Source organism: Anas platyrhynchos, chromosome 3 (genome assembly GCF_047663525.1).
Source record: "Anas platyrhynchos isolate ZD024472 breed Pekin duck chromosome 3, IASCAAS_PekinDuck_T2T, whole genome shotgun sequence".
NCBI classification, from domain to species: domain Eukaryota; kingdom Metazoa; phylum Chordata; class Aves; order Anseriformes; family Anatidae; genus Anas; species Anas platyrhynchos.
In genome coordinates this window covers 52239132-52265237 of record NC_092589.1, presented here as the reverse complement: position 1 = coordinate 52265237, position 26106 = coordinate 52239132, and the positions used below count along the sequence as shown (strand labels likewise).

Here is a 26106-nt window from a genome sequence, read left to right as displayed (position 1 = left end):
TCTGGTATAGAATGTTGTGGCTGGTCCACAGGTTTTGGATTTAGGAGAAAAATTATGCCAATAACACACCAATGGTTTAGTTGTTGCTTTTACTTGTTGCAGAGCAGTGCTTACACAGAGACAGGAATTTTTCTGCTTCTCATGCTGCTCTGCCAGTGAGGAAGCTGGGGGTGTACAGGAAACTGGGAGGGGACAGAACCAGGACACCTGATCCAGACTTCCCAAAGGGATATTCCACACCATGTTCCCACATGCTGAACAATAAAACTGGAAAGTCTGGCTGGGGGGCTGTCCCTGCTCGGTCTCAGAGACAGGCTGGACATTGGTTGGTGTGTGATCAGCAATTGCATTGTGCACCACTTGTTTTGTAAATTCTTTATTATTATTATTTTCCCTTCTTTTTCCATCCTATTAGACAGCCCATAAGTTTTTACCTTTTTCTGATTCTCTCTTGTATCTTCTACCCCCCACTGCAGGGGAGTGAGTGAATGGCTGTGTGGTGCTTAGTGGCCTATTGGGTTAAACCACAATTATACATTAAAACAAGGGGCACTGAGCTGACAATTGACACTAAAAAGTGATACAATACTTTTATAGCAGGTTGTTCCAAGGGAGTATTGTTTGATCCTTGCAAAGGCTAATCCAGTATTTAAGATCGAAAGAAAGAAAATGAAACCAAACATAAAGTGATTCCTCAGTACAAATGTTATGTGCTTACATCTTGAATAAGCTATTTTGTTGTGTTTTTCTTTTTAAAAAGACACAATAAAACTTTAAAAAATAAAATCTGGGATGAGCAAGAACCATAAGAAGTATAGAAAGAGATTGAAGATGAACAAAAGTAAGACTAGAAAGAGATGGAGATATGAAGTAGTTTATAAAATGAAGCAGTACATAGAGAGAATAAGTGAGGTGCATGTAATGCAATTGGAAGGTAAGAAATTGTTCTTCATATAACATACTTTGTGTTCAAAAACAACTGTACCAGCTTCAAAGAAATCTCATCCAGTTCTGATGATCTAAGGCTTAGGCTGCTTCAGAGATTCACCCTTCAGAGAAACGCTCCATAGGCAGAGCTGACACATGCAAGTATAAGTACTAAGCCAGAACAACCACAAAAAAAAAAAAAGAAAAAAACACAGAAAAACCTGTCTCGTGAAAACTTAAGCACAGAGCTAAGGAACATACTCCTTTTGTGATACACAAAGCATGTCTAGAGTAGCTAGTACTGATCTATTATAAAGACATTTTAGGATCTTTTAAATGTAACCAAGACTAGCTTTATGTTATTTTAAATAAAATGCATATACTTGCATAATGTGTTGAACGATTGATTTTTAATTTGTCTTTCCAGCAGCCTGAATTCTCTTAAAAAAATCAGGTTGTAAGAAATAAATGCCATTAAATGCTCCCCCCAACCTTTTTAAAAAAACAACAAACTCTCCTGGTTTTAACATTGATCTTACCCTACAGTGAAAAGGTACACTTACAGAACCATCTTACTGAGACTATTCATTGGTTTCTTTTCTCACATTTTTCAGAATGTGAGATTTTCCAAACTACAAAAATTGCTAAGCTATCTTATTTCAACTAAAGACTCAAGCTCTTAACATGGATCAAAGTCACACTACTCAACAGAAAAACAGAGCTGAAACCTTAACCACAGAAACTGGGGAAGAAACCTAATCCACGACACCAGTCATTGCAAAAAACTTGAACTCAAACATTTCTTCAGTCTGAAGTTTCTATTATTCAAACACTGTTTCTTTTACAGAAAGCTTCAAGTACTTGCAATTTCAGAGAGACCTATTTATTCATCCACTAGTGACAAGAGCAGGAGAAGAACTGAATAAAATAATCAAAATGGTCTCTCTAGAGCTGTGAATGATGTCCTCATAATATACAATGCAGATGAAAAATTGTTATTACCTCATCGTGTGAGTATCTGTAATCTGCCTTCTTTGACTTCAGATCCCACAATACCACTGTTCCAGACTCAAAGCCAATCAGGAGCTGCAATAATAAGCATAAATATTAAGTCTTTATAAGCAAATATAACACAATTTACATGGCCTGCAGTTCTCGTCCCAAAGAACTGCAGCCTAATACTAGATGAAGCAATCGCAAGTGATTGAGAAGCCAGAAGTTAGCGACAAGCTGTGAAGACCTCAAAATTGAAGACTTACTTTATACTGTTTTTTATTCTCTTCCAGCTAATACAATAATATTACATGATGAAATTAATTCAAAGTTAGAAAAAAATTGTTTTAATCTTCTGAAGAGTCTTGGGAAATCCCTTTGAGTTCCAGAAAGCCCAACATTAAACACTTTCCTAAATGTATTTCTTCCTGAGTTAAAATTATGGTTGGGGGAAGCACTTTTTGTTTACTAACATATGTTTTCCTCACAAGAATTTGTTCTGCTTAGCTTCGTTAGAAAAAAAATACACTAATTTCTGAAGTTCTGGGTATTGTTTCATTGTCTCTAAGAAAAAATTAATATAAACTTTCCCCGATGTCAATCAAAATTGAGTTAACTGGCTTAATGAACACAAAGAAAATTGGCTCAAAGGAAAGGTAGAGAGAAATTAAATATAATGCTTTTTGAAATCATATTTTTCAAGAGGCAAACTAAAACTATTTCTGCAGGGAATGAAGATCCAAATTGCTCATAATAATTGCATTATCACATTGTTGAGTATCTGTTTTGTTTTCCTATCTTAAGTGACACTTAATGAAAACAAAATAAGGCCAACACAAAACAGTAGTAACAGCCTTTGCACTTATTATATAATCAAAGAAGGTTCTTCTTATTAGCTTATTTTATAGTAGTTGTATCTACTTTTACGGTAGTTGGATCTACTCCAAAAGCCTTCATTTCAGCAACACTGCTAAAGTGATTCTAAGCATTATGCAGCAGGCCTTCAATTCCACTTTTTTTTTTTGTACCAGCAAGGACATACAGAAAAGGAGTACTTGGCTACAGATATTTATTCACTGCTGTAACAACCTATTTCATGTAAGCTGAAGCACCCCAAGGACTGATCTTCATACTAGAGATTACAAAACACTGCCTTTCCATACATGCCACTGCAGTCAGGGAAGAAGATCTACATGAGTCTATTGTTGTACCTAGAGGTTTTGCCTGAACAGTCTTTTCAAGATTTTGAGTTTTTCAGGGTCTTCAGTTCTATCCAATATGTAAAAGAGGATCTCCAGCCAGCATACAGACAATGTATTCTACTTCATTGCTACATAGCACAAAAACGACTTAAATACTAAGCATGTTTGATCCAGCAAAAGTGAATGTTAGATATTTTTCCTCACTACAGTGTCATGTATACTATTATTTTACACTACCCTGCTTACCATAAGCCATTTTATATTTTTTCTATTTTAAACTTTGAATTTAGCCTTCTATTCATTACGATTTTTCTAAGAGCCTGAAAGTTTTAAGAAGCAAGTACACAGCAGATTCTTTCAACTGCACAGGTCTTTGTTTTGTTTTGCTTACTTTTATGGATGTATTTTATTTTTTTTTTTTTTTTTAATTCGAAAGAACAGGACCGTAAGGTCGTTCTACAAGACTAAAGAACACTCAAACTGATAAAAACAATACACCTTTCACTTTAATTCACAATAATTAAATACGAAGTATGGGTAAAATACACCATACTAAATAGATGGCTTGTCTTTCTCAAGTTACCATAGTTTAATTACATTCATAATCTAGTGTTCATGATTCCGGAGTGCAATACAGACCAAATCCTACAGAAAAATCCAATAGTTACATGCTTACCTCAGTGAATTTCAAGTGAATGGAAAAGCTCTACTTGTTAAATTCTTTTTGGACTGAATCCTCAGACATCTATGTTACAAGCTCACAACTAGCATGCTGTTAAAATATTCAAATCACTGCTGAGACAATACTATCATTGCCCAATCTTTTCAGTTTTATCCACCACTAACACATCAAACAGAAAACACAAACAATAGTATTTTTCCTGTATAAGTAGAAGAGTAGAAAGCAACGTTATTTTCTTTCTCCTTGAAAGTTCTTTTCTCTTGGGAATTCAAAGCTCTACAATATTTCTGAGCCATTACGCTGACAAATAAACATTTAGAACTTAATTGATCAATATATTCAATTACTTATACCTAAATATATCTATATATGCTCTAGAGAGGAATCAATGAAAATCTGTTTGAAGAGACAAGCTTTCTCAAACGGTATTTGGCTAGACATACTAGCTCTTATAATTTATAGCTAAATTATAACCATGTTTTTGAAAGTTTTGAAAGGGGTCTATACACTTTTGGAAGAGATGCATATGTACTATAGTTCTCAAATCCCTCCTTTTACCTTTTATTTTTTTCCCTGTTGTGAAAATTAAGGAAAACCCTTCCTGTTTACTCTTCAACTGTGGACCAAAACACCTGAACAAAAATTGCAGCAGATCAGTTAGATTTACTTAGTAACTATGAGGCAATGCAAGCTAAACAGGCTTGCATTGATCCTTCAAAGAGTTAGAGTCACAATCTCATCCAAAGATTAAAAAAGAGGTCGGACAACTGAAGCAAAGCAACCATGACTGAAGCGAAGAATGAATTATGGCAAAGCCATAACGTATATGGTGTCATTCTGTACACACTTGATCATGTGTAAGTGATTCTATAGCATGTAACAATACAGAATAAAGCACTTAGGAAACAGATACAACAAAAACAGATGTTCTGGCACAAATGGAAGCATTTCTTTATACAGATTCTTGAGGGTTTCCAAGGATTCACTGTTTTCTAGCACAACTATCTTGTTCCATCCAGTGTAAAGAAAGAAATCAAGTGGAATAGGCATTAGACATGCAGCCAAAAAAGCACTGAATTAAACTGCCTAGCAGGTCACTTCTTTATAGAAGTGTAAAATAAAGTATAAAATACTTTGTTTTAGTATTACAGTCATTGCTGTCAGAGAAAAATGTTTTAACTACTTGCCTTTATTTTTAATTCATGAAATCTTCACGATGAACTTAAGTTATTCATTCTATATCATTTTTACATGTGCCTTGCAAGAGGTCTCCCAAAAACAAACAGTAATACTTGCAGATTTATTCTAGAACTAAGGAAGTTCTGAGAAGTAACTTATGACCACTGATTTCATTGTTCAGGTTCTTCTTGTTGCCTCTGTGTCACAGGACATTACAATGAATGTTCTGTGAGGGCTTCAAGAATGTGTACCATCAAAAATTAAGATAAGACGACCACGTTAGCAATATCTCACAAGGACAATACAAGTCTGATACATAGTTTTCTTGCATGTTTTACTACAGATGACTTTTCTTTTGTACTACAAGCCAGTTAACTTTTAAGCACTAGATACTGCTAACTTTGTCAGTTAGATCTTGAACTTCATAAAAATTGCTGTCTTGGATTGGCTAAAGATAAAGTACACAGTAAGCTAAATAAATACACTTCAGTGACCACAAAGCATTTTACAGTTGTAAAAGTAACAACAGCCCCATGGCAATATAAAGCTTGTTAATTTCCATCCCAAGTTGTTTTTTTAATCAACTTTTTTTTTTAACCACAAGTAGTAATGTTCCTCACTTATATCTTCAAGGATTTCTGCAATTCAATGCTTTCACCTGTATTTTAAAATGTTTCTGATTACAAGATACATTCAACTACCCTAGCAGTGTTTCCTATATTCATGTCTGTACTTTACTTCATATTTTCAGAGCCTAACGCCTTGATTTAGACTTCCTTCATGCATCCAACATTGTCCTCATCTACTTAATCCCTCCTTAAAAGCAGTCGGATTTACTTCCCCCTTTTTTTTTTTTTTTTTTTTAAAGTCTCACTTGAAAAATAGTGTGGTGAAAAGCCTTCAAATGTATCTTACCTTTCCTTCATCCATTGGATTGTCGCTGATGTGAACAATAGGTCCTGGGTGAGATTTAGATGACCTAAACAAGGAATAATTCCAATTAAGCAAAAAAAAAATAGCCCTGCCAAAATTACATCTCATAAGGTGATTACAAGTAATTAAAAAACTATATTTATTTACTCTCATATTGAAACATCAAGACGTCAATCTTAAAACATCTCCTAAAGTTGATCAGGAGAAACAAAGGACTTTTAAAAAAGATCAGTTGTGTTTCATACAATGCCTATTTCACGTGCCATTTTTCTTCAGAAGGTTTCACTAGACTACATACAGTAGACTTTTATCTTGTATTCCTGCATACACAAGATTATCTGAACGCTAACTAACAATAGCTGCTACAGATAAGACAAAGCCCATATTATTATTTCCATAAAGCTTTGCCTTCTTTAATTGCACAAACTGGAAAGCTACATTCTATCTATCTTCTTCAACATGCTCTTTTGTAGACAAGATATGATACGCTCTCTAAACTGTTAATTCTTCAGCGATAAAAAAAGAAGTAACTTTTTTAAAAAAGTAACTGTTTTTTAACCATTATATAATTTTTATACTGCTCAAGATGGGTACTATTAAAATGGGGTTTATTAAAAAAATCTGTTTTTATGTTGACTTCTTGCTATTAAAGAATTGTTATCTTGATATTAAAGAAGATTGACAAATGAAGAGATGTGCTTTTTTTCCCCAAAAGCCTTTGGCAAGTGATGGACTTCATGTATGTTTTGAAGATACATATAACACTCTAGAAACAACAGCAGCACAGCAACAGCAGCATATAAGTATGTTTTCACCCACATACCACTACATTTACATTCACAAATCTATTATTAAAAAAGGAAGGAAGAACGGAAATAGCTGTAAAAAATATATTTTGTTCTTGGAATAGGCTTATTTAAATTTATATTTTTAGCCAGTATGCATCGGCCCTGTCACAATGCATATCTTTACACTCTGGAAGATATTCTGCAAGGATTACTGAATCCAATTATCCCTGAAAACATGCTGATGTTAAACAGTTCTGGGCATCACAGCCTTAAGTCAAGTCAGAAATAGTTTTAACAAGCTAGAAAAACAAAAGTTCACCAAGTTAACATTAACACTTCACTTTTATTAAAATAAAGTTATTTACATGCCCATGTACTTTGCCCATATTATTTGGTGCAATGAGACTAATATGGAGGTCGTTCTAGATAAGAATGCCAATTCTACAACTTAAAACATCTTGGACACTTGGACATCTGTTTCCCTCACCACCACCACCCCCAACAGACAATACTAGACAGAACTCACAGTTCAATGGCTTTATTCCACATGATGACATAGCCTGAGAGAGTAAATGATTCCACGTTGACAATGTGAATGTTTCCTCTTTCGGTACCCACATATAGCCATTTACTTTGGAAAGGTAGATGACAAAATGTTATCCTGAAAAAGAATACCACCGGAAAAAGAGGATTAAAGAATTTTTATTTTTTTTTTTTTATAAATCCTGTATTTCAATGTCTAAATTGCCAAAAAGTAGAAGAAACGCAGCAGGCAAAAAGGAAAAAATACAAGTTACAGTTAGATAAAAATAGCAAAAACAGTACTTGATCAGAGATCCACAGACAATGTAAAATTTAGACTAAACATAGAATATAAACCAAAGTATTCTAAGACTATTAAGTCTTTCAGATAAAAACCACACTGCTGCCATTGAAAATCATCACATTGAATGTTTATCCCCAAGTTAGCTGCCATTTTAAGCTTAAAACACAATACTCTTATGTTATAATCTATAAACCTCCCTTTGAAAACTATCTAATTTCAAGTTTTGAAGAACAAAACTTAAGTTAGTTAAGTTAAGGAAGTAGCTTGCTGCAGTTTAAACTGGCTTCAAGCGAATGAAGCGAATGGAGAAAGTGTAACCTAATAAACATAAGTTTACACGTAACCCAATGTATCCCCCCAAAGACCAAGCCTATTAACAACCATAAGACCTATAAAATAATAAAATTCATTTTAAAAGTAATTTAAAGTTGGTGTTACTATTTTACTTAAACCACATTTTAATTTCCAATCTTGCATTTTTCACCTCTGTTGCTAGAAAGAAATAGCTGAACAAAACCCAAATGCTAATGGCTGGCAGAAATCCTCTGACTGTATCTCCAGTGCAAGAAGTAGTATTTTAAAAGTTACTTATTTCTGACCTCTTGAGTTCTGCTTATTGTTTAATTTTTTGATAAAGGTAATAATGTATGCATAGGAACTGGAGCTTCTAAAGTATTTGGGTTTTCTATATAACAGAAATACTAAGTTAAACCCTAGAAAATTTCTATAAAATGTTTTTGAATTTACAGTTTCATCTGATAAGGTCCAATATGGTAAAAACCTGACAAATTCCTTGGACTATCAAACTAGGATTTTCAGAAAGGTTTCAGTGATAAGCTGAAATAATTATTAATTGGGAATTTGTTTTGTCAGTGCTAATCCTTAGCTTTACATATTTTTTCTTATTTTTTCCCAGTTGGGTTCCCTTCTTGCCAAATCCATGCATCATTTCACAAGCCTGTTAATAATTATTTACGCAAAGAACAGCTTTAGATCCTTTGCATTAGATGTTCTATATGTGCTTGTTAAATGCATAAAAACGAAGTCTAACAGCAGCAATGCAAAAAATTACTGATGGATGAAAAGACATTAATTTGTATTACAGGTTTCAAAAGTTAAAGTGTCCGTTGTAACACTACCTGGATCCAAAGTGCACCACTTAACTTTTTATATCACTTATTTCCAGTGAGGGAATGCTGATTGCTTAAGCAAATCTTTAATTTATCCATTTTCTGACTTTCTTGGTTTCTTTTGCTCTTGTACTTAAATATTAAAATGCAAAGGCTTCACTTTTTTTCCATTGATGTTACATAGAAAAAAGTACTCTAGGCAAGGTTTAAAGTGCTCCAACTCAGTGAACTTGTAGAGGTTATAACATTTTTACTACAGAGTAATCTGTAAACACTGCAGGTGAAGCACTTGCATTTCACCAACTTCCTTGGAAGAAAGAGAAGACAGATTTTATTGGAAGTTAGAAACATACATCTGTACACACACACCATTGAGGACCCCAAATACCACTGCCCAGTAAGAGAGCTCTCCCAATGTAAGCAGGACAGCAGGGTATGTGAAGAAAGGCAGTGTGAGGCAGGAGGTAAAGCAAACTTTCAGCACTCTGCAATGCTATAGATTTTTTTCCTGGCATTCCATGTGCCAGAAAAAAGCTGGCAGCCGCATCAGCTGGATCTAAACTTGTAGCCTAGCAGCCAGAAAGAATATTCAAGAGCAGGGTCACGGGTATATCTATGTTGACCTGTGAGTTAATATTGTCACCTATAGTTGCCCAACACTCATTCTAAAAACAAAAACTCAACCAAAATCTAAAATCTATTTCATGGCATTTAAAGGTGGACAAAAATATAATTTTGGGCTTCAATTTCAATTGCTATAATGAAAAGGCAACACTTGAAGGTAAAAGAAAAGCGTTCAACTCCTCAATACTCTTGATACCTTTCTGGAATACTTTTTGCACTCTTCAGCCATACTCAATGTCTTCTCTGTGCAGCAGAGATTACTTTTGTCAACAGTTAGCAAGCAGTGAAATGCTTCCACACCAAGAGTAAGTTACATTTGATCTAGTAGCTTTACTAAATCTCAAAGTCAGGAGGCAAATGACTTCAGAATTGTAAGTATAGGTACATTTAAAGTAGTGTTCCCAACCCAACCTTCAAAGTGTGCTTTTAGCAGTCTTCCACAATCAGAAAGTCTTGCATGACATATATATAACTAAAAAATATTCTTTTGGAGCTTTCATGGTTCACAGAACTGATGACTAGCTAAGTCCAAATGGAATTCACAGCTGCAATGATGAAAGAATCACTGCATTACTCCATTTTCTTTCTGAGATAAAAGTATACCTTCCAATTTTCAGAAATTCTATTATATTTTCATCTACTTGATTCATTTCAGATAACTGCATTTATTTTTGCATTCAATTTACAGAATAACATTTCCAACATTATGGTCCATGTACTGAGTTTCTCTTCTCTTCAGTGTTTAAGGCTTCACCTAAGACACTAAGCAGATTTTAAACAATGGCTGGAAAATGTATAGCCCCCTTAGAAAATAAATTCAGTGAAGCTATGACCATCTTAACAACCAGAGAAACCACATTGACACGTTAACATATAACTATGTCACCTAGCTTATTTCATTTTAAATTGGAGTTGGGTCTGCAAGAGATTTAGACTTGCTTTGGGAGATGAAAACAAGTTTCAAGGTCTTCTTGGTAATCAGGCAGCTCCCTTCTGGCCAAGAACAGGGCATTTTTTTTCCTTAAAAATGCAGACTTTCCTCCAGAAATCTTTATTTCTGTCATGATACGATTAGAATATGATATTAGATACTCTGTCCCTAACACGTATATGATTCACAGAAGTAGAAACTGCCATACTATGCCTGGCCAATTTCCAAAACTAAGGCATTATTCTCCTTCTCTCCTTACACACAAAGGGATACACACACTAATGTAGAGAAGAACCAGTGGCTGGGCAGAGATTGAAAGCACTACAGATGCACCAAACCAAAGTGAAATTTCTTTGCAAGCCTTTCTTGAACACAAATTCCAACTGCCTAATAACAGTCAAGAGCAGTACACATTCTTTCCTGCATCAAACCATTCTGACCAAAAAATACCATGAGAAAGGCATCCATAAAAAAACAGACTAGTTTTGTGCATCCAAAGAGACAGCTCAAAAATGGGACTGCATGAGCAAGTGACGAGAGAAAGCAGGATTCTGCAGGCAGTTCATACATGGCACAATAAATTTATCGTGCTACCTCTTAAGAAGTTTCTGCTACCTCATCTAGTACATTCTGTGAAGCTGATGGAACTTTTGCCATAATACAAGTATTGTGCTTTATTCCAAATATTTTGAATCCCTTTATAGAAGAAAACAATGCTTTAAAGAGTTTTTCTCCAATCTGAGATATACAATGACTTTAATATATGCTAACATCACTGCCTAGATGAGGTACTGCTATGCAAGCCCAAAACAGTCAGCGTAGTCCCAAATTCTAACGTATCCGTACTTTTCTAGAAGCACTAATTCTTCTTCCTTACTGCATACACATTCACAAAGCCACTGTACGTGCTCTCAACCTCCCCCTGCAACAAGCTAACAGAACCCAAGAAGAAGTTTTCCTGTGAAATGCATTTATCAGAGTTTAACCAGTATTTCTTAAGAAAACAGTTATACACAGAATACAGCGTTGCACTAGCAGTGGAAAATGCTGATAAGAGGAAAACCCTCAAAATATATTTTATTTTTTTTAATTTTTTCTGCACTCAGGATGTATTTTGTGTTGTTGGTTATGGGAGAGCATTAGCAGTCACAGGAGTCTTTATGCAGCCATTTGGAAACCCACTGAAAAGATTTTTTTGTAACCGCAGACCATGTCTTTTCTTACAATGTCAAAATTAGTTAAAATTTTGATTGTGGTTGTGTCACAACATATATAAATAATTATAGCAAATTACAGTATTCCCTAGAGGAATTTAATTATAGAAATCTCAAAGAATAGAGTTTATTAAATTAATATGCCAACAGCCTAATTCTTCCACTTAAGGGAACTAGTAAGTAAAAAAAAAATTATCTTAAGTGTATTATGACAATAAACATCCTTCTAAATTAATTTTTACTTTTCCTTAGTCTGATGCATTATGAAGTATTATGTTCTTCAGAATTTTCCACTGCTTTAACAAAGCACAGTGACAAATACTTTGATGAATGTCAAATGCTGATAACAGGTTTTATTTTTAAGACACTAAACCTATTTCTAGAACCTCACGCTATCATTATAAGTCTTCAGTTTGTGCAATTACATTAGCTGCTCAAATCTGTGTATATGCAAAATGTTTTTTTCTAAGAAAAGCGGTAAGCTATCAAAGTCGCCTTCTCCATACATCTCTCTCCAAGCTTTCATACATTGGATAGTCAGCACAAAATTCCGAGACTGAAAAGTTTAAGTCATATACTAGACCAGACTCCATGTCTGTGGTCCCTCTGTCAAGTATTTAATGGGCACAAAACAAAGAGCCATTGTCACAGTGGCTTTCGCATGGAACCAAGCAGTAGCTGTGATTTTTCCCATACTTCTGCGAAGTGGTTATTTCCAGATTTGTTAACTGCAAGAGATTTTATATACCTACTTGTATGAAAAAGGCCTGAAGGGGCAGGAAGCACAGGCAGAGGAAGAATTGTTCTTCAATGCCCCCCAAAATTTTCCCTAAAAAGGCCATGTTGGTAAAGGTAGTACATCATACAAACTGGCCTAGGTACTTCAATTCTACCTATATCCCGTAACAGCACTCTCAATGATTCTTCTCCAAATATGATCACTTGAACACCTGGCTCTGATGTTGACTGACATCACTATTACATCGACCTACACTCAGTATCTGACTTCTTCTGTACACTAGTGATGTCAAAATGTGGTATTGGGGAAGCAAGATCTGAGAACAATAATAAACTGGAAGAATGCCATGACTGATGCAATCAATATTAAGGCCTTTTATACATCATTCCAGATAGAGGCTCACTTTTAGAGTTTCTATACTCAAGGAATAACCACCACGTTTGGCATCAAAAGACAGTCAGGTAGCTTGCTATAACACAAGCAGTTCAGGCTAAACATTTATTCTTGGAAGTTATATATGAGGATTTTTAAAATGGCCACATTGGAAATGTAAATTTCCCATAGGAGAAAGAAGAGCTATGCTCATCACTGGTGAGGAAAAGTCTGCCAGGCAGGCAGGGCAGAAAGACTAGAGGTTGAATTCAACCTAGGAATGTGGCAGTTGGTCATTATGTGGCTCACAGCACTGCAAAAATCATTGGTGTACAGGGAAAAATGGTAATTGGACAGTGGAGACAGGTTTTAAAAACTGTTTCATAGAAACCTATAGTCTCAGAGTAATAGGACTCAGTATTTCAGTTCTGCCTCAATGCCAAAGGCAGCAGAAGAAGAAAACACACAATTGTAGCTCCATCAACCGCACCTACACATGGGACAGAGAATGCACTGCATGGCCTCCAGAAAACATTTTTCAAAGGAATTTGATCTTGCACAAATGAGACGTTCAGACCCCCAGCAAACCCAGACAGTTGAAGAGCTCCTTTTCCCTTACTAACTTCTTGAAGCAAGATGGAACTCAAGTATGTCCTCTAGTGGATCACCATTAAGTAACTTTTTTAAGCCCAACAGGAAAAAAATGGTCTTATATAACATCATAAAAACAGATGATCATTTCATTTTGATCTTGAAAAATAAGGCAGCTTTAGAAAAAGAGTGAAAAACTTAGCTATGTGTCATATGTCAGATCTATACTCAGTATATTATTAACTCAGAGTCCAAACATTCAACTTCTCAGAAGTATTGTATGGATGTGTATCTTTCCAGTTATACTATAATCCTACCTCAAAGCATATAGGTCAAGGTGGGGGGAAAAAAACAGCCCCCCAAATAAATGGTGGAAGCACAACTGATACTAATACACAGAAAAGGGAGGAAAAAAAAGTCTATCATCATCTCTTCTCAAAGGCAAAAAAAAAATCCTGTATGTCTTCCTGCTATCCACAAAGTGGCAGAATTGGTCAGTTTATAAATTCAGTGAGGTGGAAGGAGAGAGAAATCCTTTCAACTAATGCCTGGTAATTCGTGGCCTGGTTACAAATTTACAGTATCTAACAAGGTGAGGTATGTGTCATAATAGAAGTCCAAAATCCTGTCTGTTAGTAAAGAGTAAATACAAGTGGGATTTTTCACACACAGTGCAGAGTTTGTGTTTTAAATACAAACGTGAAGTGGCTGTTTTTCAGAGTACAAAGGCAACAATACTTAAAACAATTTGGTAACTCCAAATCGTGCATTTTCATGCCGAGTAAGATCATTTAAATCCTACAGCACAGAAACTGACATATTAAAAATTAAACTGCTCTCAATGCATTCAATGATCGATATGCAAAGCACTGGTACACTAAACACTTGGTTCTATTTTTATGCTGTGATTTTGGTTCTTGTCTTTACGCTAAGCCACAAAGCAAGTGGAACATTTGTTTCTGCATTAAGGCACGGAATCACAGGCAGCTCAGGAAAGATGCAAGTCAGATTACAAAACAAATTTTTCATGTCCTACATTAAGCTGGCATATTTGCAAGTTTATACAGGTACATAGATGACAAAAACTATTGCCACTCACTGAAAAAAAATCTTAGCAATGCACAAAATCTAGGATACTAATAATTTCACACTCTGAATCGTGTATTTCACAAGGAGATATTAACACATTAATTTGCACACAAGCAACCCAGCCCACCATTACGCATTTTCTTCTGGCCCCTACATGCTGCCCCTCTTCCTCCTTCCTACAGTCAAGGAGCAGTGGCCAAGCTCAGCATTATAGTGGTTTAGTATCTTCTAACTTTTGTTTAGTAACTAGAACATGGAGTAGCTGCAAAACCCACACAAATGTGACAAGAACAAAAGGCTAGAAAACTTGCAAAACTAGCTTGTTTTGTATTTCTGATATCTGCCATTATTTTTTTAATTTGTTATACATTAACAAGTTCATCAGTCACCAGGTCAAAAAAGACTTGTTTCAGATTACTCACCAGCACTGATACTGTAGGCAGCTATGAATAAATGACCAAATTCTTACTTACAGATAGTAAGTAAGACTCATTTACAGGTTCGACAGAAAGCTGAGTCTTTAAAGACTCCTGGCCGTTACTTTTAAAGAAACATTTTGTTCAAAACTGAAAAGCTGCAAGTTACCCAATGAGGATATTTTTCACTGATAACAATGAAATCTGTAATGAGTAACACTCACGTAAAACTCTTAATCTCCATTCTTAAAATTCATGAGCAGAAAAGCAAGAATCCAGAACACTTCCCAGTCACATACTAGAGGCTGCATTCTTAATTGGTTTACAGGTAATTCAATACTTCAGGTTATTGTTATTGTTTTCCTTTGTATCAAAAATATTTAACATAAGAATTTATAAACAAGATGTGTCCATTTTTGTTTCTTTGTTTTGATCTGCTCAAAACAGGCCTAAGATAAAGATAGTCAAAATACATCACCAACAGGTGAGACAAATACAAGTTCTGGAAATATCATCATTAAGCTAAGAGCACATTCATGTGTACGGCTAAAACCAGGGAATTAACCAAAGCTGGTAAAAGGCTATACCAGGAGAAGAAAGAATTCAGTAATGCACCACACCCCTACCTTTTTTCTCCCCCCTCCTCTTTTTCAAAACATTCAAGAACAGGTTTCAAAATGTATCTTTTAATTTGAGTAGCATAAACTGTTTCAGTTAGCTTTCTATGCAGAAACAACTTTATAAATCACATCAAATCCCTACATATCAAAATCCTATTTGAAAACAGAATCTGGAGAAAACCTGTCCCTTGACATACTGAGTTCAACTCTTTAAGTAGAATACAAATACTGTTTTTCTGCAATGTCAACACACTTCCAGGTACTCCCAATCAGGCAAATAATTTTAAGCCTTTGCATCTGGAGTTCTAAGACAAATACTGATATAACCAAAGCAATTGATTCCATCATTTAGTAAGATTTGACTTGATTTCACCTCCGAGGACATTTTCCCATTCATTTATTTTCTTTTACCCAAACTGATTTCCAAGATACTGAATATCCCTACAAAGTGCAAGCTGGCAAAGTGAAGCATCATTGGAAAACATTACTATGAGGCTCAGTTTTAATATTTAATATCTTAGTAATTAATGGTTGAGAAGTTAATTATCCTTATGAGAAAATCTTAACCCCAAATCATAAATTATTTAAAACCGTTTTATTAATTAGGTACCTAACATCTTTGCACTTGCTAATTGAGTGTTCAGTTTTTTTCATGAACACTCTTCTTAATTAACTTTGTAGCTAATACACAACATAAAACTGACCCAAACAAAGTCAACTACTTCAAATTCACATAACATACCAAATCTATTAGGAGTAGTAATAACACTAATGGCTCTAAGTTACTAAAACCAACTAAATAGAATTATTCAGCAATGAATTTGCAATTTTCTAAAGTTCGGAATCAAAATAATTCCCTTGTAATGAGATTGCACTTTATAAAATAAAGCTTCATTTTATGAATTAGCCAAAAGAAAACTATTTGAAAACATACGTAACCGTCATCCAGCATGACTTAATAAATGGCTGGTGACATTGGTGGCTCAGGGACCTTAAGTGTTCTGGCTACTTCTGTAAGTTATAATGATGGATACTTTAAGATTAAAATTACTACAAGAATAACCCTTGTCTCAGAAACTTTATCTTCACCACTATTGAAAATTAGGATGCTCTCGCTACATATTTCAGCAAGGCACAGCTTTTTTTTTTTTTTTTTTTGAAAGTCAGTAGTCTGCCCAAAACTAATAACTAGTACTGCTACTAAAGAGATGTGAGTTATATAGACTTTTCCCTTAGCCTGTTCTGTGAATGGCAGACAAAGCTCAACTGCCTATGACAGGTTTTGCTTGTGAGAATACCACATTTAGAGCAAAATGACAGTTTAAGATTTCCACTGTTTAAACTAAGCTATATGTACATCTAAGACTCTAAAACAGCTTCCAACTGATTCACACACACAGTCACCTTCTTAGACAACCATTTTAAAGCATTAGTTACACGCTGCTGTCCAATGCTTTGTTTCAGACTGCAAAGAATCTTGCTCTGTAAGCAGAACTTTCCATTTTGTGCGTAATAGTTATGCATTGCGATCACGAAAACAACCTGAAAAGGGACTTGAGACTCACTTAATCCTCTACCCCAGAAAAAACAATCTGCTTCTGTGTCATTCCTGACAAACCCGTTTATGATCTGTTCTTTAAAACTACAAGGTTACTCCACAATCCACCCAACAATCTACTGTAGCATTTCATATGACATTACATCAGAAGGTTTCACATATTTAAACCTTCCTCTTTCACGCTACCTATTACTTAAAGCCTACTGCTTTCCCACCCTATTCAACAGAGGTACAGGTCACAGACTATTGTGTGTTCTTGCTAGGCTCCTCCCAGCTCTCTAAGAAGTCCAGTTCAGAAACACACTGCTCAAAAAGTACACATAACATTCCAATTGAGACTGTACCTAATCTGGCAAGAAAAAAACTACTTCCTAAAAAAAACTTGAAGAAAAAGGATAGAAATTATCTCAGAAAGCCTTCAAAAATGGAGATAGTTTTCCTGTTGCCTTGTTAATACATACAAACACTTTTGTTCCAAAAATTCCTTTGGAGACAAACTAAAAGTCTTCCTTCCCTCCACTTGATAAAGACAGGAATATTGTTGTTCAGCAAAACAATGCTCACAATAATAGAGAAGTAATCTCAAGTTAGCAGACATATGGTGTGTCTACTTATAAGCAATTTCATAGAATCATAGAATCATAGAATATCCTGAGTTGGAAGGGACCCTTAAGGATCATCAAGTCCAACTCTTGACACCGCACAGGTCTACCCAAGTTCAGACCATGTGACTAAGTGCACAGTCCAATCTCTTCTTAAATTTGGACCCTAGCAACCTGGAAGTCAATCCTAAAGTAAATCCAGTTATAATTTTTAACTATTTATTAGTTGTACTGCTATAATAAATTCAATCTCCCACTTACACAGTGTGATGGTAATGAGCAAAGCAAAAATAGTCCAATTCCTACCGTTCTCGGTTAAACTTGAGCGAATGAATTATAGCAGGTCTCTTCTGACGTAAGTTCCACAGGTGTAAGGTATCATCAGCCAAGGCACTCACAAGAGCTCCCTATTAGAAATAAGTTCAGTAAAACTTTATTTCTAGAAACCTAGTATTTACAACATCATGGAGGAAGTATGTAATATTTGCTACCAGTATTAAAATATTTACAAGCATGCATGTCAACATCATAGAGCAGATAGTTTCAAACAGTAGTAACAAAGTAACTGATTTGATCGTGACACTGAACTCACACAAATTTATTTCAGTGCTATACTGAGGGGTAAAGGGGAAGAAACAGCTTTTTCTGTTCCTTCACGTACACAATTCGCAGAGAAATTAAGCAGTGAACTCAGTGGCTAGTGTCTATGCCCCAACATAGTTAGCAATACTTAATTTCAGCATTCCTCTGAGCTAGAAATCCCTCTAGAAATCTGGCCATAGCTAGTTTAAGAACAGCATTACTGTCGGGTCTCAGCTGCAATATTTCTAGAAAAAACACATCTGAAATTACCGAGGGATTAGATTAGGGATCTTTGCCCAACTCACATCTAAAACAGTAGCAATCAAAATAAAATTAACAACCCACTGAAACTGTTGGCACTATTAAAAGAATACTTTACTACTGTAAGGGATAACATGCAACATTCAATGACACGAATAAATTTTCCTAGCAAAACAGTTCTTGCCTATAGCAGGAGCACTCCAGAGACAGCCAGTTTCAGCAGTTAGTCTAGCAATTTATGTGATTAAATAAAGGTACCTTAATTGTTATCACTGTTTAACAAAAATGATTCTAAGTGTGAATAGTATTTGTATTTTGATGTTTTCTTAATGAGAAGTTGAAGAAAACATACTTTGTATCTTCTCAAAATTATGGAATATAAACACCATTTTACTAACCTCGTTAATCAGAAACTGAAGCTGGATTACTGCAGCTCCACTGTCATGCTGGCAGTAACATTCCACTCCTGGCCGACCAAAGCTGAAATTGGTACTGTTAAGGAATAATTGTTGTATGCAATGTAGGAAAAAGAAAAACGTTATCAACATCACTAACATCATGTTCAAACAGACTAACATCCTGCTTCTAGATAGTGCACTCAAAATATTTAACCACATAGACCTTAACGATCACTGAAAAAAATCATAAACAGAGTAATAACAGTTGAAAGGCCCATTTTATTTATCCCCATGAAATAGGAAAATTATGTATAACTGCTAAACTTACCACATTTATTTAAAGGATCCCTTGTCAACGAGAACACAACGGAGGATGATGAAGCAGTTATTTTAGTAGTGTTAAATATCAGGACTAGTATAAAAGAAAGTTAATTTAAATAAACATCACAATCAAATGATTTTTTTTTTTTTTTAAGTGCTAAAGGAGCTTTCTCTCATTTTTAGATGCTACTTACAGATGAAAGAAGAGCTGAATAATGCAAGGCATATTAAAAGAAAATGTGCTATGACAGAGATAAAAAGATCAGTAGCCAAAATATGGAGGAGTCAATGGTAAATTATGTATAAATGTAAATTTCCAGGATCTCTGTATCAAGATTTCCTGGATTCATACCAACTATGAGATAACAAAAGTGTGCTCATTTTCACTCCTACACATAAATCAGTCCTCTACTTTTATAATGAATATCAAATTGAAGGGTAACAACATAGATTCTTCCTTATCTAGAAACTAGATTAATTTATTAGTTGCAAAGACTCTGTATTTCCAGTTTGGATATCCTCTTTCTTCTGTCATGAAATTAAGGAAATTTTCCAGCCTCTAGGAGAAGGAACAGAAATAACACAAGTCCAAATGAATTACGTGAAACAGTCGGTATACCATCATTACAGTACAGAGTTCACAGAGAATAATTTGCCAAAGAGCTGAACACCTTCCCAATATGCCTGTTTAAAACAGGAGAATAGAAGACATATGCAAATCAGGGAAAATAATGTACAATTTGTTCTCTCAGTACACAGTAGAAATTAATAAAACATTACTATTCCCACCCATTCTTCAAGCTTTCTGTTTACTGAGAAGTTGTTGATCACAGCAAAAGTGAATATAAATAACCTTTTAAAAAGTATATATATAACAATATATGCAGTACATAATTGTATTCGGTTTACATGGCAAGGTCTTGGTAACAGGGGGACTGACTGCAGGGGTGGCCTCTGTGACAAGGGTCCTGCAGCTGCCCCAGGGCAAGTAAGGGCCAGCTCCAAAAGAGGACCTGCTGCTGGCCAGAGCCAAGCCAATAGTGATGCTGGTTGTGACTCTGAAAACAGATTTGAGATAGGGAATAAAACTTGTTGCAAAACAGCAGCTGGAAGAGATGAGTGAGAGCCAGCCCTGCAGACCCCAAAGCCGGTGCAGCAGGAGGGCAGGATGTGCTCCAGGCACACAGCAGCAGTTCCCCTGTGGCCCATGGAGAGGCCCCTCGTAGAGCAGGCTGTCCCCCTGCAGCCCATGGGTCCCACATGGAGCAGATCTCCACGCTGCAGCCCCCCCATGGGTGGAGGAGCCCCCGGTGGAGCAGGTGGATGTGGCCTGGAGGAGGCTGCGGCCCATGGAGAGCCCCCGCAGGAGCAGGCCCCGGGCCAGAGCTGCAGCCCATGGAGAGGATCCCACGCAGGAGCAGGGGTCTGGGGGGAGCTGCCCCCACCTGTGGGGGACCCATGCTGGAGCAGTTTGCTCCTGGGGGATGGACGGACCCCATGGCAAGGAGCCGTGTGGGAGCAGTGCTTGGAGAGCTGCTGCCTGTGGGCAGCCCCTGCAAGGCTCAGTTGGGGAAGGACAGCATCCCTTGGGAGGGACCCCACGGGGAGCAGGGGCAGAAACCAAGCGTCAGGAACTGACCGCAGCCCCATTCCCTGTTCCTCTGTGCCTCTCAAGGGAGGAGGCAGAAGAGGATGGATGGGGGGGAAGGTGTTTTTTAGGTTGCTTTTATTTTCTCACTGCTCTAGTCCAGTAGCGGTAGACGATAAATTATATTAATCTCCCTACGCTGAGTCTGTTTCGTCCATGATAATTGTTGAATGATCTCCCTGTCCTTATCTCAACCTTTGAGCCCTTCCCATCACATTTTCTCTGCTTTTTTCCTTTGAGGAGCAGGACTGAGAGAGTAGCTGTGGTGGAGCTCAGCTGTGTAGCACATTAATTTATAATGCACCACCCACACCCCACAAATATTTATATATATAAAATATACATTCACACCAGTGAAAAGTGGAAAGGCTGAAGTAACTACTAAGTTTCATGCAAATTAAAGCTGAAACACAGATCTCCCACTCAGCTTCTAAACAAGATGTAATGCAAGCAGAACTGAAGTAGGAACAAGTCTGCTTCAACAGACCTCAGTGTTTTACCTTTTCTACTTCAACCACTTTCTTCTCTTAGCTTAATGAATCCGTATATCATCCAGCCAAGTGATAAGAGATATACTAAACAGATGTTGAATAATCCAAACTTAATTCCAGCTTTCTTCCCTGAGCAGAATTAGTAATTTAATTTTGTTCTGGAGTGGAAGGGCTTAAAGAGCCAGCTTGCTTCACCTGTTTTTTCCCCTTGTATTTTACATTCTTATCAGTATGTTTCCTGTACAGAAGCGTCATCAGCCAGTTCCATATTCCACTACCATGTCATAGCTCTTAATATAAATAGAAAGCTTAAAATCCACGTTCCCCTCCCCCACAGATACCTCCCTTCACAAACTCAGAGTACTTTTAATGTAGCAGCAGTGCTTTTACAAATTGCCAGGCAAGAAAAAAAAATCCCCACAATAACAGAAGTTTCAGAGTCCAATAGTTGGTTTATTTTTGCCTTGCAAAAAAAATCCCCACAATAACAGAAGTTTCAGAGTCAAATAGTTGGTTTATTTTTGCCTTGCTCACGTTTCTGCATTTACTTAAATTGACAATATCTCATAGAAATAGTCAAAGCCTTTTCCGAAAGTGAAATTCAGATGTTTACAAGAACCGAATTTTATGATTTGTCAATTATTCATCTGCACTGACACAGTTTTCTAACAAAAAAAAAAAAAAAGATTTCCCAAACACCTCCACTGAACATCAGCTTCCAACTTAAATACGTAACACTTGTTTCAAATAAATTGTGGGTGGTGAAGGAATTGAGGCTTTATAGCTACCTTGCCTTAAAACAAGAGTATGACCCAGAGTATGAGAGCATGACCCAGAGAAACCCACAGATTCTTCAAGTTACTCCAGCCTTCACAAGCTCTATCCCTCAAACATTGGCTTCAAGCACTTTCTGCTGCAAGTATTTTCTAGAAGCATTATTATAATAATGAAATTTGTATTCACTAGTTAAGAATACTTGAACTTTTGACCAACAATCCTTTAGCATTTTGCAGGACATCTCAACCAGTTCCCTCTCCAGATATCAGTACATCTGCAGCATTAAGAGTAAGTTTATGTAAATTTTCATCATACAGAGGCAGTTTCTACTTTTTGACAAGTTAGTGGAAGCCTCATGAGCAGATCTGGAGACAGTTTGATCTCTTTTATCTTGCTTATGTTTATCAAAAAAAATTTAAGTGCAAACAGTCCTAGCAGTCAGTCCATTTAGTTCCTCTAACCAGGGATTATGTAGCCTTCACTTTTTCACCTGGTAGCTAAATTTGTTCTTCTCATCTCAAATTAATATCACTCTCCTAATCAGTATTAATCTTCTTTTCTAAAGCAATGCAAAGCCTCGCAGTTTTGTGGGGTATTTTGCGTCAAAAAAGCACATCACAAATACTGACTGTGCAAGGAAAACAGAATAGTTCAGCTGGAAGGGACCTTCAGGGATCATCTTGTCCAACTGCCTGACCGCTTCAGGGCTAACCAAAAGTTAAAGCATAGTAACGAGGGCATTATCCAAATGCCTGTAAGAACACATGGCTGTTAAAATACTCTTTCCATGTTAAGTATTTCTCGATGAACCATACAAAACACAGTATTCCAGGGAGCGCCGTTTCTCCAATTCCTCTATAGCTGCTGCGTATGAATGCTTAAGGCAAGAGAGCTCACTGTACTAAGCAGTGGCCGTCTACCACGTAGTAGTCCTTGAAACAAGCAAAGATTATAATGGATAATGACAAGATGGGCAAAGCATTTTCATGCTGCAGACAGGAAAAATTCTCTGCCAAAGAACTAGGGTTGCTCAGGAAGAAATAGTCTGCTCAGAGCAGTTTTGTTTTGTTTTTTAAATCAAATACCAATCCTTCCTCCTTCACTTCCACACATTTCTTCCTACTGTTCCTGTTCTGTTCCTAATTCCAAACATGAGCAAGTAAGTTCGATTAAGAGCTTCTCAGCTATAGTTGTGAATATTGCTTCTGCGCTCCTAAATGCCATAGGAAGTTAACCCTGACAAATACAAGCATTTGTCTCCAGTGCACATTTTATGAAAAATCAAGCAAAAGACAAAAGCCATGGCTGAGAGAAGGAAGAGATAAGGTACTCATGTCCTAGCGTCAGTGTTCATTTTCCTAACTGCTAGAAGCACAGATCATACCTTAGAAAAGCACATTATCACACAAATAAAATATTACATAAGGACACCAACTTTACTCTGATTTGTAGCAAGAGTTCCAAAAGGTATTTTTGCCCAACATTTTTCAGAGCTCAACTTGCAATTTTTTATTTGTTTTTAATCCAAGCAAATCTAAAACATTTCAGTTTCTAGTATATGTGTTAATGCTGGAAAATATTCTGTTTAAAATACTATTTAGAGCTTATCTGTGTAAGAACAACTCAGCGCATATCTGCCCTTTGCAGTAATGTTCTGAGAACGAAAACTAATTCCAGAATACATATGAAAGACTGCTCAGAAGAGCAGTCCATTTATTTATTATGTTTTGGTTTTAATTCACCTTACTCTAAGTAAACCTATGAAATATCTGGGTGTTTTTTCACTTCTGATTGACCCATAGGACACTGGAGACAGTTGCAAAACTTGCAACTATATCAGCTCAATCCCCCTAGCATAAATCAGTTACAAATACAAAACTACATTTACAATATAAGATACCTTTCAAACTATCCCCACCTTCGTGTTCATGCATTGCAATAAAGTATCAGATTTGCCACTGTTATGATAGTTTGGGATCTTCAAGACAAATACAGAACTAACAGCTTTTAAAATTAATCACCAGATACTTCTTAAAGTTGTAGCCGTAACACCTGTAGCTGTAACACAATTTTTAAACATCAGGCAACTTTGATGGAAAAATAGTTCTCCTAGTAGAGGAAGATACATACTACTGATATGAATTACGTACAAAATACGTTGCTTACAATATTCTTATATACACCAGTCTGTAGCATATAGCTCTACAGCACCACAGATTACATGTGCATTTTTACTATACAATCCCTCACAGAAAAAGCCTCCAAGAACAGTTTATCAATATACACAGCTAGTCAGCAAGAGAGTTATGCCAGAAGTTGGGAAGTACCACATTCAATACTGTCTGCAAAACTAGCTTTGACCTTTCATGTCCATTTAATACCAATAAACAGGATAAAATTAAGTCACAGAACATTTGGGGGAGAGTTTTAGATTTCATGTCAAGCCTAATATGGTAGCATATCACCATTTTTCAAGAAAAAAACAAATTATAGAATTTCTTTTTAAAATCTTAGGCCTGAATAGCATCTTGCTGTATTCACATCCCTCAGCTAAGCAGGTCTTTATTCTTCATGAAGTCTCACTGTTTATGCCTGCAAAAGTATAAAATAACATTCAGCAACATTTCACATCCACTTTCCTTTATGAAAGTGACAACATCAGGCAAAAAAATAAACAAGGGCTTCTTTTTTTTTACATAAACACTGCTACAGCTTAAAATGCAAAGAGGAAAACAAACAGCCACTTCTCTAAATGAAACAGCTTGCTCTTACATACCTAGAATCGTTAAAACTATTTTATCCAAAATTGCAGCACTTCTTGCACACATAGACTTAATTTTTTTCTTTGTTTTAAGAATCAGGTCCCTTAAATTCTCCATCTCTGACTTTTCCAACCGCTACCTTAAATAGCGGCCCAGCAAGAGCTACACTCACCCTGCTCAATGAGCGTGCTTAGGGAAGGTGCAGACGGTGCAACATTATGAATAAATTAATCTATAATAAGTATGCCCTTATTTCATAAGGCAGAGATCTTTTATAAATTTAAGGTCAGGTACAGCTCCAAAAGAAAGCTGTAAGACTTCTCAGATTTTTTCATTTAGCAAAATGGTTGTCTTAGTCCAATTTGCAGACTTACTGTGAAGACTGATGAGATTTCTCCTTTCTTGTGACCATCTACATCCCTCTGGATGAATTTGGTGCCATTAAGACCCCTCTTGAGTTTTATCTAATCCTTCCATTACTAAGGGGTACTACCAAAGTAACTCCAAGCCTGAGTTTTTTTGCAGTAGTAGTTAGGCTTTTTTCTTTGCAGCTCCCCCCAAAGTCCGTCACACTAACAGTAACTACAACCAACTGTGGTATAAAGAAGAGTGCCATAAAATAAAACCATCTCCACTGAAAATTAGAGGTATTTTTATTTTAAAAATACAAAGGATATACAACCAAGAGAGAACTTTGTAACATGTCAAAGGTACAACAAGGGATAACCGCTAATCTGAAGAAGCAAGCTTTTATTAATTAATGGACAGGTCTCATTTTCTTCAGCCTTAAAGCATAAAGCTCTTATTGCTGCTTTCCAAAAACCAAGAAATTCATACACGAGTTACAAAAGCACAGAAATACGCAACATTACTAACACTCTTTCAACACTGAAGAGAAGCTGAACTCACTTCTACGGACACTTTTTCCTCTCTCCTCTCCTCCAAGTACAGCCAAGCATCAGCTCCCCCCAAGTTCTCCCCTGGTGACAATGAGGGCCCTTCACCTCCATACCCTCCCACGCATTTCCCCAGTACAAGCCAGAAGTTTCAAGGACAGGAGCTGCAGCCACAGGCAGGCCTAAGAACAGGCAACAGGGTGAAGAGAAGCCAGGACAAGTGTCCGCACAATGCAGGCTCCACTAACCCCCACTATTTCTTCCTGAAAAGCACAGCCACACCTCACAGCCACCACCCTCTTTGGAAGTTGAATAGTTTACTGCTTTGTTACAAGGACCATAGTGCTGTCATCTGCACTTCCACACTAAGTACAATTAGCTTCAAAACTGAGATTAAAGGTTGCCAGGTGGGAATATTATCAAATTACCAGCAACAGCTGGCTATGGGAATTCCAGCTGGACTGCTGTAATCCATTCTCCTTCTGCCGGCTAAGAAGTGGAGATGGCAGGAAAACTGACCTTAAGGAAGCAGGATAAGGAAAAAGATGCCAGAT

General features: G+C 36.4%; 1 protein-coding gene across 7 annotated transcripts in view; it reads right to left on the bottom strand.

Annotated features, from left to right (window-relative positions):
- STXBP5 (syntaxin binding protein 5) overlaps positions 1 to 26106 on the bottom strand; it is a 111166-nt gene that overhangs the window by 62343 nt on the left and 22717 nt on the right. For all 7 annotated transcript variants that reach the window (XM_027454325.3, XM_027454327.3, XM_027454328.3 and 4 more), the window contains exons 3-7: positions 18658 to 18739; positions 17723 to 17823; positions 7231 to 7365; positions 5899 to 5962; positions 1930 to 2013 (exon numbers count right to left, since the gene is read on the bottom strand). In XM_027454325.3, the coding sequence (XP_027310126.1) occupies positions 1930 to 2013; positions 5899 to 5962; positions 7231 to 7365; positions 17723 to 17823; positions 18658 to 18739 (466 nt within the window). The remainder of the gene's footprint in view (positions 1 to 1929; positions 2014 to 5898; positions 5963 to 7230; positions 7366 to 17722; positions 17824 to 18657; positions 18740 to 26106) is intronic.